Source organism: Hippocampus comes, unplaced genomic scaffold (genome assembly GCF_001891065.2).
Source record: "Hippocampus comes isolate QL1 unplaced genomic scaffold, H_comes_QL1_v1.1 scaffold2, whole genome shotgun sequence".
NCBI lineage: Eukaryota > Metazoa > Chordata > Actinopteri > Syngnathiformes > Syngnathidae > Hippocampus > Hippocampus comes.
In genome coordinates this window covers 4,414,288-4,428,407 of record NW_017805139.1, presented here as the reverse complement: position 1 = coordinate 4,428,407, position 14,120 = coordinate 4,414,288, and the positions used below count along the sequence as shown (strand labels likewise).

Genomic DNA, 14,120 nt, shown 5'->3' with positions numbered 1-14,120 from the left:
ATATATATATATTTTTTGAGCGTTGCTAAAATACACTGTGGTATTATAGTTTCCATTGGTCTCCAACTGTGATGCACTGTGCCGAGATCTGTTTCGAATACTTTAACCCTCTCATGTAGATATGTTAACCAAAATATGAGAAACAGATTTTATGTAGTGCAGTTGCATATCAACACACATTAATTCTCAACTCAAACTGTATTTACAGAGCACTTTAAAACAGGCACCGCTGTATACATGGAGCAAATTTCATATACCGGTATACAACAATAAAACAATAAATAAAATAATAAATTAATAACAAAGACAATAGAAAGCACAAAAACAGTAAAACTAAGATCAAATCTAAGTCATGCTGAGTCAAAAGCCAAAGACTGCAAATGAGTCTTGAGACGAGTTTTAAAGATGGGCAGCGAGGGAGCTTGCTGAATGTTCAGTGGGAGGTCATTCCAAGGAGAGGGACCAGCAACGGAAAAGGCTCGATCCCCTCTGAGCCTCCGTTTAGTTCTTGGTACTTCTAATAATGTCTGGTCCACAGACCTGAGGCACCAGGCAGGTGTGTAGGGGCCGTGGAACTCAGAGAGGTAAGGTGGAGCGAGACCATTTAAAGATTTGAAAACAAATCATGGGATCTTTAAAAGAACTTTAAAATGTATCAGGAGCCAGTGAAGGGATGCCAGAGTTGGAGTCATGTGCTCCCTCTTACGAGTACCAGTCCAGCGGCGAGCAGCATCATTTTGGACAAACTGGAGACACTTAATGGAGGAGTGGCTTACTCTAAAGTAAAGTGCATCAGAGTAATCCAGCCAAGACATGATGAAGGCATCATTTACTGTTTCAAAGTGCTCTTGAGAAAGGAGAGTTTCAGACCGAAGTTCGAGACTTAAGGAGCCAGAGGGCCAAAGTCTACAGGATGGGATGTGCAAGGGCTACTGGGACCAAACACTATCATACCTTTCACATTCTCCAATAACAGCCATAACAGCATTTCTTGCAAACAGTCAGGAAAACTAAGGCACTAAATTAGTGGTTATGTGTAATTGTGATTACCTGTTTCAGCGTATATTCTTTTGAATTAGTTTATAAAAACTGAAATATACACTGTAGCCTTGAGGATGTGTTTACACATGAATGGGTTGACCGTGTCTTAAGAGTTTGTGAACATGACGTTTGGTTTATTTTAAAAAAAATAAAATAATTCTAAATATGGACCCTTGATCGAGTGGTTTATTCCAAGTGTCGGTGAAACTGCAGCGGATTTAAAAAGTCTACACAAAGCAGTTCAACTGCTAGGTTTTTCACAATTACCAAATCAACAAAAAACTGGACAAATCACTTTTGTCCCCCACTTTAATGTGACCTATAACCTGTATTACTCAACTGAAGAATAAACAATAATATTTTACAAGGTGAAAGTAAAAATAAACAATTAAGGAACAGGGGTCTCATACTCAGTTCCTGGAGGGCCACTGTCCTGCATGTTTTCCAAGTCTCCCTGTTGCAACACACCTGATTCAAATGAACAGATCATCAGCAAGCTCTGTGGAAGCCTGACATTGAACCTGTTCATTTGAATCAGGTGTGTTGCAACAGGGAGACTTGGAAAACATGCAGGACAGCGGCCCTCCAGGAACTGAGTTTGAGACCCCTGAATTAAGATCATGTGGATGCACAGTGTTCACACCTACAAGTGTACACGTACTCTCCGACTGCGGATGTGTTCAATATTAACTGTTCACGGTCAAACCTACCGCAATTTCCGAACTATTGAGCGCACCTGATTATAAGCCGCACTCACTACATTTTTAAAGGAAAAAACATTTTGTATACACACAAGCCGCACCTGTCTATAAGCCACAGGTGCTCATATGGTAACATAAGATATTTGCAAAGAAAGACGGCACGCAGAAAGAGGTTTCAACAGTGGCGGACCCTCAGGGCCAGCAAGGCCTTCTCTGCTGGCCTAAACATTCTCAGAAAAGTAAATTTACTGAATAACATAAATTTGTAATTTTATTTTCATAAATATGTTAACAAAATTATTCTCTGTATTCTTTACGTCATATTATTTCCACTTAGTCGAGTGGCTTTCAATGTTATTTTACATAACATTGAAAGCCACTCGATAAATAACTTATTTATTATGGTAGAGTTTTTAACCAATCATATTTCAGCTAGCTTGTGTTGCCAGGTAAATTAAACTTGCACGGGGCCTTCAGATTATACAGAGCTGGCCCCTGTGCGCTGTAAATGAACGGGCAGTCAGGCTTCAATAGCCAATCAGATCACGAAGTGACTGCCAGAGACCCAGGTATGTGTAGAGCAGGAACTTTCTCTCATTTGACTCGTCACTCTTCTCATGTCATTTACGTCGAGACTGGCCGTGCGCGTTCGGTGATTGGATTAGCGCCTTTTCTGTTTCCTGAGAATTGTATCCTGACTTGTTCAATAAAGATTTAAAAAAAAAATAAAAAAGATTGGATTCGCGTCTGCTAGAGCTGTCACTCACATTTTAACCCAAAATGGCTGAAGGAGAAGATGTTGATCTGGTTGCGGAACTACTTTCCACACAATTTTCAAGACGGACCTTCCACCAAAAGCTGGATGTTGTGCGAAGAGGTCGCCCAACTCCTGCTCTAGCTAACCTGTCCCAGCAAGGAAAAGGGGTTGTCCGTCGTTTTCAGACGAGCAATTATGAACGCTACCCGTGGCTCACAGCCTCTGTGAAATGCTGCAACTCGTACTGCTGGGAATGCCTATTGCTTGCAACTGACCGATTTGGTGTTTGGAGCCACACTGGATTGTTTTACTAGGGCAGCAAGGAAACAGCTGGGCACTTACAAGCTACGGTGCGTTTAAAAACGTTTGGGGACACTCGCGTAGATGTGCACCTCAGTGAACAAGAACTACATTGGTGAGTCAATGAATTTTATTTTACATTTCTTCTTGTCATTTTATTTCATTCGTATTAAATTCATGGTAATGAAATAAAATGACAAAGATACAAAAATGTATCAAATAAATCTGCTCACCTGCAATTTATAATGGCGCATTGTAGTCACCTTCGTGCACGAAAGTTCGTTCAATCTCAGCTGCTCAACATTTTCAGTTATTTGCTGTTGTGCAAATGATCTCTTTATTTTTAAAGAATAGTTTTTTTGTTATTGTTTGGTTGGTGTCTTATATGAAACTGCGACATTGCGCAATTTATTGGACAGACTTGTTTAAGATCACACAGCGTAATTTGGGTGGCATTTTAATTCGTATTTTTAAATCATCTTTTTATTTTTGACTATCTGTAAATTTAGTTTCCTGCTCTCAATTGTGAATGCATACTTGATGGTTTTAAATGCTCCTGAAATTAAGTGCTGCTTGACGAGTCTATACAGTATTGTGTTCATGTATGTGACGTCACTGAAGGCCTATGGTTGAAATGCACGGCCCGCCACTGGGTTTCAACAATAATAACATACATTAACTTTTCTTTCCAAATAATGCCTGAATGCGGCACTCACACGGCTGGTTTAAAAAAAAAAAGTCACCGTTCCCTGTCGAGTAATGCTTTGTTTTAAAATGAAAAAATCCTCGCTTGCCATAACATTCGGTCAACCAGTCCTTCATTAGGCTTTCTACCATCCTATAATCTCCAATACTATGACTGTTGTAGTGAACATTGCCTGATTTAATAAATGGAGCACTGTGACTTTAAAAGGACCGTTGGATAATCTCTTGGGAAATCTCATGGGACTTGGACCACAAAGTAAGAAGAACGCTGAGCTGTGCTTATTCAGACCTGATGCATCTGCAATGGGCATTGTAACCCGGCTGATATTAAGAGTAAAATATCATTGTCTGGGAGTTTGAACGGTGACGCATGGTGGGTCATGTGAACAGCCGTGAAGCAGGGGAGATTCGTTTTTTCTGCATGTTTCGGGCACATACAACATGCCGGACAGTGCTCACAAGCCACTACTGTTGTCTATTTTTGTCTGATTTTCTATTTGTTAGTCCCATTTGACATATCTCAGTCTTTTATTAATGCTGTACATTTTCTATATTCAGTCGGGAATAAAGCCTTCATAAAAATTATTTTGTGTTCGATCAAGTCTGTCATCGACCCAGCCACACAGCTTTTGGATTTCAGTCCAGCTCAAAACGCAGGTGAAACGCGCCCTCTCATGGTCGCTTGTTTTCACTGTGCCACATGATAGCATCTCACTGTTTGTTACCTTTTCTGCTCGGGTGCTCCCTGGCGGCCGTTGGAAAAATCGTTAAAAAGGCCATATCATTAAATAAGCCACAGGGTTGTAAGCGAGTGACAAAAGTATCGGTTTATAGTCCAGGAATTACGATATGAATTACAGTATCTTTATTTTATTGCCCAACTCTGCAAGTTTTTTTTTGTTTGTTTTTTGTTTTGGTTTGTTTGTTTTTTTGAATTCCAAAAATATCTGGAGATAACTGAATACGGGTTGAATAATTTCAGAACGCACTGCACACTGTACCTCTTCTCTGGTGGCCACAACACGGAGTTTGACCACACCATCTTTCAGCTCCTGTTCACCAAGAATGGCCACAAGGGGGATCCCTGAATCCTCGCAGTGCTGTAGCTGACTGAGCAATTTGGGGTTCCTCTTGTACATCACCTCTGCCTTCAGATATGCACAGAAATACAAACACAAAAATTTGCGCATTAGCATACTGAATTGAGTAAAGTACTGATTATTAGGAGAGTAAGAGCATATTAATAAAGATTTGGCAGTTTAGAACACTTGTAAGAGTCATACTGAATGATGCAGGTTCCCACAAGGAACACATTACGTGAGAGACAGGAAGTGTAACATCCTTGTGCTTCCTACATGCTAACCCATGAACAAAGAGAGTGCAACTCAAGCCTCTGACTTGTAGTTGTATTCGCAAAAGTGCCTAGTTGCTGATTTTATTTAGGAACCGACCCTTTGTTATTTGCATTAAAACTCACCTATTTTGCAGTAGGGGGGAAAAAGAATGAAAGCTATCTTCTCTTTTCAGGGGTACAAATGGTACAGCAATGTTTGATATTATTTGTAAGCTCATGAATGCTATTAGAGTCCTTTCACTGCCAATGACATATTTTTGTCTTTTAAGAATCCAAACATTCAATCCCAGTATGTACTTTTTTCTCTTTTTTTTTGCATTAAATGGGGCGAAACCATGTCACCCATTCCTTTACCAATGGATGGTCTGTCTAAAGAATTAGACCAACCCCACAAAAATTCTACAATAAACACTGCTAAACGTTTTCCACGAACAATAGGAAAGATGGGGGTGCAATAACTTAAAAATAAAAAAATACAAAAGAAGAAAAACAATGTAAATATGTGAATCCGTGGGTGCCGAATCGCGAGATGCAGTGGTGGACTGGATAAAAATTGTCTCATTTTATTTTTATGTAGCTCTTTGACCAAGCAAAAAAATAGTGTATCAGAATATGTTTGTTTGTTTGTTTTATGTTGGGAGGGAAGAAATTTCATCTGTGCTGTATGTTACTGTATGTTACACATACAGCACATTTGACAATAACGTTGTGTTGTATCCAATCCAATCCAATATTGGCGAGAATTTTCCGTTTGATACTAGAATACTGAAATGTTCAATAGACGCAGCCTGACATTAAATTACCCCTCATATTGTTGTATTTCTATTGTTTAATAAAACACTTGCTTCAGGTCCCTGGGATTAGCATCAAAAAATTGCTCCTCAAAATTTGAAAGTTGCTCTTGAGATGAAGTCACTGATTCGCCAAACTGCTTTGAATCTGTTCCTGTTTTACACAAACATTTCAATTTTTTTCCCTTTCTGTACAAATGAGAAAACAACAGTAGATAACGAAGTGTCTGTGGAGTCTGTTTAGAGACAAGACCCTGGGTACTTGTGATTGTCGGTTTGCTGTCTCTGTATAAAATGATTCATAGTGGTGTCAAGACAACTCAACAATTGCAGATGACATACAGCCGAAAAGCCGAACCTTGATCCCAGCGTTCCAAAGTTCAGTGACAAGTTTGAGCCTCTCCTCCATCAAGTTCTTCTGCGCAGACGCCACCATCACCTGCACCTCAGTTGTGCGTATCTTCAGTGCTAAAGCCTAAAGGAAAAGAATCTGACAGTCACTTTCAGCCTGACCTGAGGCAAACAATAACATTGAACATGAAATAGCATTTTCTCCCCCCAAACACAGACACACACACAAAATTACAGTTCAGAAACAGAAACTTACTCCATACATACCTCAGCTTTTTGCTCCATGAAGGAGAAGATTCTCTCAATGCCTATGCTGACACCCACACATGGTACTTTCTTCCCATTGGGGTCAAACATGCCAACCAAGCCATCATAACGACCCCCTCCAGCAACGCTTCCCACACTAATGCACTCATCAGCAGGGGAACCGTTTTGAACTTCATTGGAAGAGGACTGTACACCCGGCTGAGACAACACTGCTTCATATATAACTCCTGTATAATAGTCCAGCCCTCGAGCTAGACTGAGGTCAAACACCACCTGGGGATGACAAGATATCAACATTTGAGCAACAACAAAGATGAAAAAAAAACTGCACATACATGATATACAGAACTGGATGTATATGACTGATAATTTTGTACCTTGTCTGTAACCTGAAAAAGTTGCAAGTAGCTGAAGAGCAGTTTTATGTCTGATAGGCCTGCACAAGCTTGCTTACTCTGAGACATTTTATGGTCCTGAAGGAGGCGCTCTGCTAAATCCATCCCACCTACAAAGAAAAAACAAACGAAAAAGAAGCAAAAACAGTTACCTCTTTAAGTAGCTGTGAAGTGAAAACAAAAATGTGTCGTGAATCTGACACACCCCAGAGAAGACTGTTATCAGCATGCCTCCCAAATATGAATTGGTGAAGGGGCCGGGGATCAATGGTTGTGCAGATAACAGAAATGAGTGGAGTTGACCCATTTGAGAAACACTGGTGTATATTTAGTAGTGTAGTGTATTTATTTAGAATTGCATATATTACCTTATTCATGGAAAAGGAGATCAAGAAGTGCTAAAATAGACATGTAACTATTGGACATGTAACAAAAATGTCCGCCAATGAAACTATGACTTGAAAATTTGCTGACTGCTTTGAAAGCTTTGTACAGTATTTGTGAAAATTCCTCTTCTCAATATCACAACTCCTAGTTATCACCACATTCCCTTGGCTGGGGTCTCGAAATCGCAGCCCGGGGCCATTTGCAAGACCGCAGGATATTTTGGGGTTTAGTGTCAGTGCTGTCCCCACATTTTTATTTGCCTGTGTCATTGCCCTGGCATCGTTAAGGAAAAGCTGAGCAGTTTAAATTTCTCACAGTTGAAGTGGTTAAAACAAAATGTTGAATTTTTTTTTCTTTTTTATATTTTTGGTGGATATTTTAATGGGGAAAATATTGAATTTTTGGTGAGTGGGAATTTTTGCCATTCATAGGTATGTAGAGGGAAAACCGTGAATTTTTGGAATACATTGAAGTCTGAATGGTGAGAATCAGTCAAAGGAGTAAGGCATTAAAAATGTGCGACCAATAAAATATAATAACACGAAGAAGTAGTCAATGGTGTAGAATAACGTCTTCAGGCCTCAACCATCATACAATACTATCAGTAATAAAAATATTGTAAAGAAATATGCATCTTCTCATTCTTGACTCCTGTGCATTCAACTCCGAGCATACTAGTGGAAATAAACAGTTTTTCTTCTTCAGCAAGTTTGTATTGGGGAAGGGGATTATAGCACTGTATTTTCCAGCAAATAAAACATGTCACTCAGACATCATATGACAATATTTAGTCTCATACGATTGGACTCTTACCCTGCATACTGACATATTTCCCAATCTGGTCAGCAGCCTCCTCTGACAAGCCTTTCTCATTCACCATCTCTCTTTTGACATCCTCCCATGGCATCTGGGAGAGGGCGCATCACAGATGAGTGGAAGATGAAAGAGCGGACGGGAGGAAAAAAAAAACAGAGGTAATGGCAATTGATCATCATAAGATTCCGGTAGTCAAACTTCATTCGAGGGAACATTGGTGCCGTTGCATCTCCAGTAAACGTACATCTAAATGAAAGATACCTTTCATTGTATTGCCTCGCGTCGGAAACTTCGATTGTCTCGAAGCATAAGGCAATTTCCAAGCTGCTGTTGCTCCCTACCGGTATGGAAGACTTCTACATGATTACTCTTCCAGGCGATCGACCGCACAGGCCTTGTATTGTACTGGCATTGTACACATTGTATAATTTCCCACGGTAACACCTGACAATATCTTAGTGTTAACCCTGTGCTGCGGCACACTGGCACACGCTTTGAAAAACACTGCTGTAAAGTTACCAGCCAATCAGAATTTCCAACTTTAGCTGCGTTGTTTTTATCTTACCTCTACCCCTCTCACACCTGTTGCACTCGAGACTGCAGTGTGAAATACAGGCATTCACGCTGCCAATGGGCGTATTAAACGTCATGAAATAGCACGACAGCATCGTATTTATAGTATAAACCCAATTCCCAAAAAATTAGGATGCTGCCGTAAACATAAATGACAACAGAATACAATGATTTGCAAATCATGTTCAACCTATACTGACCTGAATGTTCAAACTGATAAACTAGTATTTTGAACAAATAATCATTAACTGAAATTTTATGGCTGCAACACATTCCAAAAAAAAGCTCTGTGTGAGTGTGTGTGTGTGTTCGTGCTGACAAGGAAAAAAAGAGAGATTATGATCTGTAATTATTGGATGTAATTAATCCACTTTCTGATCTCATTTAAGAAATGCTGAGAAAACATGTTAACTAGTGGTGTTTTTATTTAAATACATTGCTCACTCTTTTTACTATTTGTTGCTTATAAACTTCTGTGATACTCATCGGGCTTTGTTTGAAATGGCTTACTATCTTGCAGCACTTAGCTAGTATAACCGGCAACCCCATTGCTGTCGAGGCAGATTGATGGGGGAGAAAAGGAACAGGCAACATGTTCGTATGGGAGGGCTCTCACACTAGACAGCAGTTTGTGTCTGTATATGCTGCATGCATCTCGATGTATGATGGATATGTTTTCAGCATTATGTAGAGGAAATAAATGAAGACTTAAAAAATAAATAAAACTGCATGTTTTTTTTGTTTTTTTTTTACATTAGTAGAGGCACAATTTTTTTGTTATCCTTTGTAATAAATTAATTTAAGCAACAGCGGTCTACTGGTTAGCACGTCCGCCTCACGGTGCAGAGGTGCAGGGTTCGATTCCGGCTCTTGGCCGTCCTGTGTGGAGTTTGCATGTTCTCCCCGTGCCTGCGTGCGTTTTCTCGAGGTTCTCCGGTTTCCTCCCACATTCCAAAAATATGCGTGGCAAGTTAATGGAACACTCTAAATTGTCCCTAGGTGTGTGTGAGCGTGGATGGTTGTTCATCTGTGTGTGCCCTACGATTGGCGGGCAACTGGTTCAGGGTGTCCCCTGCCTACTGCCCAAAGACAGCTGGGATAGGCTCCAGCACCTCCCTCGACCCTTGTGAGGATAAAGTGGATTGGAAAATGGATGGATGGATGGATGAACAACAACAACAACAACAAAACAACAAAATCTTATGAGCTGTCTGCGAGCCGAAAGACTATTTAAGTGAGCAAGGATATCAGAGGTGGTTCTCTTAAAAGAGCAAGAATTCCCATCACTAGACTCTCGCGAGTAAGTGGCAAAAAAAGAAAAATGAAGAAGAATGAAGAGTGAAGAATGTAAACACATTCGCCTGAGTTGAAACTTTTAAAAGGAGTACTTCACACAGTTATTGGTTGAAAACAGTTGAACCCATAAATGTTGGAATGGCCCTAAAAAGGCCAAAAGAGAAGATGGACTCTTGATGAGAAGGGTGATGATGACACAGGACGACATGTTAATCTTGCAAGTGAGGTGTCAACAATAACTGCATAGAACAGATGGTTTATGAAAACTGTCCAAACCGATCTGTTCAAACATATTGGTGCAATCAAAGTTATTCCCTGAACATAACTCTTTTTTGTTTTTTCCCTCCTCATGAGCACTAATCAAAGATGGCGTTGTGGATGGTCACGGTGCTGGTTATGGCATTGTGTCATGACGTGAGACATATCATTCCAGTGACGCGGCAGCCTCAAATTTCAGTGAGGCGGATAGAGCCTCAATGGCTTTTTTTTTGTTTTTTAATTTATCTTCATCATAATGATCAGCTCCGTTTGGATTCATATTGACGCTAGCGTCAGCATCGTAAGCCGTCACTACTGAGTCTTTATATATCCACCACAAGATCTTTGGTATATAAAACGGACGTTAGAATTTCAACTGGCTGGAAATGAACAGGTATGTACGCAAAGAAGAAATTCTGCCGACCTTGTCCAGTTTGTCCACTGTTGAACAGATGGTGCGGAACATGTCATCTGGGACCCCACTCACAGCAAACATCCCATCAAGGATGCGTCTGTCATTGACCTTAAACACAGAAAAAAGATGATGCCGTCTTGAAGTACTTGTGCTCATTTTCAGATAGTATTTAAATTGGCTAAGATCCTCAGTGTGAGGGGTGCCCAAAAAATTGATTGCGGTCGACTGGTAATCAGGTGGACTGGTTCAAAGTCAACCACTAGAGGTGTCGGGGGGAAGTGGAAAAAGTGTGCGTGTGCGTTTTATGAAGATTATATATTTTTGTGTTAGTGCACACTGCACCATAAGCATCCCATCAGTTTCACTTTCACAAAAAAATTGGTCACCATTAACCTACAGTGGTGCATGACCTGCATCACAGGAAGTTGTTAGCAACCACCAGTCTACAACTGCAGCTAGCGATCAGAACTGTTGAGATGTATTTATTTTTTGTTTCTTGTCATTCAAAGTTTGCAATTCACCGATAACACTGTCAAAAAATGGCAATCTGGAGCGCCAGGAAAAGCATTTTAAGACATGCGATTTTTCTGCACTTAATACACTGCAAAAGCGCGTCCTTGCCTCTGTGTCAGGTTTCCCACTACGCTAGGCAGTGATTACCTTCTCACAAACTCAAAAACTCCGGTATGTCCTTTATTTCTTTGTTTCGTCCAGGTTAGGGTCGGTTATGGCTGTTGCTCATCATGGCATGCGTATGTGCGTGTGTACACGGATGTGTGAGCGTGTGAGGTTAGCTACTTAAAAAGCTGATCTTCACTCAAAAACGGCTGGGAACCCCTACTCTACGTGATGCTACCTTAATGCGGAAGTCCCCAAGGTCCAGCTCGCTGAGGATTTCATGGACAATCCTCAAACACTCAGCATCTGGAACCATGCCGTCATACTGCCCGGCAATGTCGAAATCCTACAACACAAAGAATTTTGAATTAAATGCAGCAGTTAAATTCGACCACCAATGAAGCAACAACAACACTACAAGAGTGATGCCTGCTACACCAGCAAAACCTAACAACTAAAGAATAATAACAATTGAAACAAAGTCATCGGCAAAGTGGATCCAGTTGGAACCGATGCGGCACAGTTGATGATGATGTCTCCCTACCATTTCAAGGGCCAACTATTATATTGTAAAAACTCGGGCTGTCACTATCAAATCATTTTAGAATAATTATCCTTATGACACCTCCATGTAATAATCAAGGGAAAAAGGTTTTGCATCGACCATTTCTGTGATTGACTTGGTGGAAGTGGTCGACTTTTTTTCCCCAGCCATTGTAAAAACTAAACTTCTTAGCTGCATGTTTATATATTACATATTTCTCTCATTTTACCTGAATCCAAACTTGTTGAGCGTTTATGTTTGACACAACTTCTGCTTCAGCACCAAAAAAGGAAGAGGGTTAAAAAAAAAAAAAAAATTAAAAACAGATTACAGAAATACTTTCTTGTCCAACATTTGCACATTCTTTTAAATATCAGGTAACTTCCAATCGACCAAATTTGGCAAGTCAGTCAAAGGTTAACAGCAGAGAGGAGTCACACGTGATTGAATAGGACCAATTGAAATGGACTTACACACTGGTAAAACTCTCGATAGCGTCCACGGGTCATGGCAGGGTTATCACGGCGGTAGACCTTTGCTATGTGATACCGTTTGATGTTGGTGATCTTGTTCATCGCCAGGTAACGAGCAAAAGGCACCTGAATGTGAGAATATTAAGGCCAACATTTTGTTGTGATAAAGGATATTTGAGAGATTGAAAATGCTGCCTTAAATTGGTTGTCCGTTATTTGACTTGCTGGATGCACCCTCATGGAAAAACAAAATGTATCATTCGAGTTTAATCTTTACATTTATTTCAGTCTGACTGAACTGGATGTCAGCCTCAGCACCCCTGGACTATGACCCGGGATGGATGGACGTACACGTTAAGGATACGGTGAGGTCATATCTGAGGGACAGCAGCTCTCCTCCTTGGTCTTTAAGGTCATAGATGAGTTTGGAGTCTTCGCCATACTTTCCTGTCAGGGTCTCCTACATATCAACAAATACAAAGTGTTATGCCTCAAAGATAAATAAATATCAACAACTGACATTTGTGAAAGGTTGGGTGAACCTTGACCTTGAGTTCAAAAACAGGTGTGTCGATTGTTTCTGCTCCATGACGTTTGAAACAGCTGATGATAGTGTTAAAAACTTTCTCTCTTATTGCCATCTGCTTTGGGTTGTAGTCTCTCGTTCCCTGAAAAAAGCACGATTTGCAAAGTTTAATTGACTGCAAACATTTCATATGGGTTATAACAGCAGGCTACACTGTGGAGTGGACAGAAAGACCAATAATTCTCCTCAAAATAATTTTTTTTCACAATACTAATCAACCAGAAATTCACGAACAGTTATTAATAGTGCCACTATGTATTATATGGATGAACGATTTGGCTGTGTGTGTGTGTGTGTGTGTGTGTTACATGGCCCTCCGAATGAGAATCTGTTCTCAACGGCCTTACCTGGATAAATTAGGGTTCAATAAAATACAAATACATTTGTAAAATATATCCATGTATATGTATTAAAAGTATTTGCTAAATTTCAAGCCTTGAGTTTTACACGACACTCCATGGTTGCTTCCCATTCTTTTCTTTTCCATGGATGGCTTGAATGCAGAGGTTTTTTTTTTTTAATCTCCTTGGAAAATGAGTCCAATAAAAGGCATTTACATTATGTCCATTTCGCACAGGCCACATTAGAAATCAAAGCATGACAATTTACACTATTGTTCAAAATTCATATTCCATAGGAGAAAGCAGAAACTCTCTCCTCCTTGACTTTTGCAGAGAGTAACAATTTTGTGCATGTATCATATCTTCCGCCGGTAGTATGACTGGCAGATAAGGTTGCGAAGGCAGACAGATTTTATTTTATTCACCTTTTATTTACGCAAGAACTACAGTCTGGTTCAAAGTTTTACCTTTTGGTCAACTATGCATAAAAATAATGAGAGTGGCTGTGAGTGACTAAATCGAACACAAAAGCGCTTCACAAAGAGATTCAAGTAGAATAGCCAAGTGACCGCTCTTCCTTTAATCTTTGTGTGATGAACCCATCTGTCCATATTGTATATGTTCGTTTTTTTAATTTATCAAGATTGTATTGCATAATTCTTTGGGTTTTCACTTACGGATCATTTTAGTCTTACAATGAATGAACAGTAAACTACTCAGTGCTAGCTGGCTGGTTGTTACTGCTCCCAGAACCATAACAATAAACTGAAAACCATTGTAGAAAGGGTTCTGTCAGTCGTCATCAGGGATGTGTTCCTCGAGCCGGTCCTTGGCCTCGAGGACCGGCTCGAAGACCGAAGGTCGGTCCTTGGTCCTTGGCCTTGGCCTTGAGAGTCAATTCCTTGGCCTTGGCCTCGGCCTTGGGAGTCAAGTCCTTGGCCTTGGCCTCGGGTTGACGGTCCTCGGACACAATGAGGGATTAGAGCCTCGATGTCCACAGGTATAAAGTGGTACCGAGGATCGCAAAAACCACGAAGGAATCAAATAAATTCCATCCAGTGAAACGCATATTGTTGAATTCAGCTGGCGCTTTAATAGGGGCGGGTCTGCCACTGACAGGCGACAGTTAGCGCAACGAATAAAGAGTGGCA

The 14,120-nt window shown here is 40.4% G+C and overlaps 1 protein-coding gene across 2 annotated transcripts in view; it reads right to left on the bottom strand.

Annotated features, from left to right (window-relative positions):
- Positions 1-14,120, bottom strand: part of hars (histidyl-tRNA synthetase) — a 31,258-nt gene that overhangs the window by 3,171 nt on the left and 13,967 nt on the right. For both annotated transcript variants that reach the window (XM_019867482.1, XM_019867480.1), the window contains 10 exons: positions 12,591-12,710; positions 12,407-12,502; positions 12,043-12,168; positions 11,264-11,371; positions 10,417-10,515; positions 7,863-7,956; positions 6,645-6,772; positions 6,268-6,540; positions 6,008-6,124; positions 4,506-4,652 (listed from right to left, as the gene is read on the bottom strand). In XM_019867482.1, the coding sequence (XP_019723041.1) occupies positions 4,506-4,652; positions 6,008-6,124; positions 6,268-6,540; positions 6,645-6,772; positions 7,863-7,956; positions 10,417-10,515; positions 11,264-11,371; positions 12,043-12,168; positions 12,407-12,502; positions 12,591-12,710 (1,308 nt within the window). The remainder of the gene's footprint in view (positions 1-4,505; positions 4,653-6,007; positions 6,125-6,267; positions 6,541-6,644; positions 6,773-7,862; positions 7,957-10,416; positions 10,516-11,263; positions 11,372-12,042; positions 12,169-12,406; positions 12,503-12,590; positions 12,711-14,120) is intronic.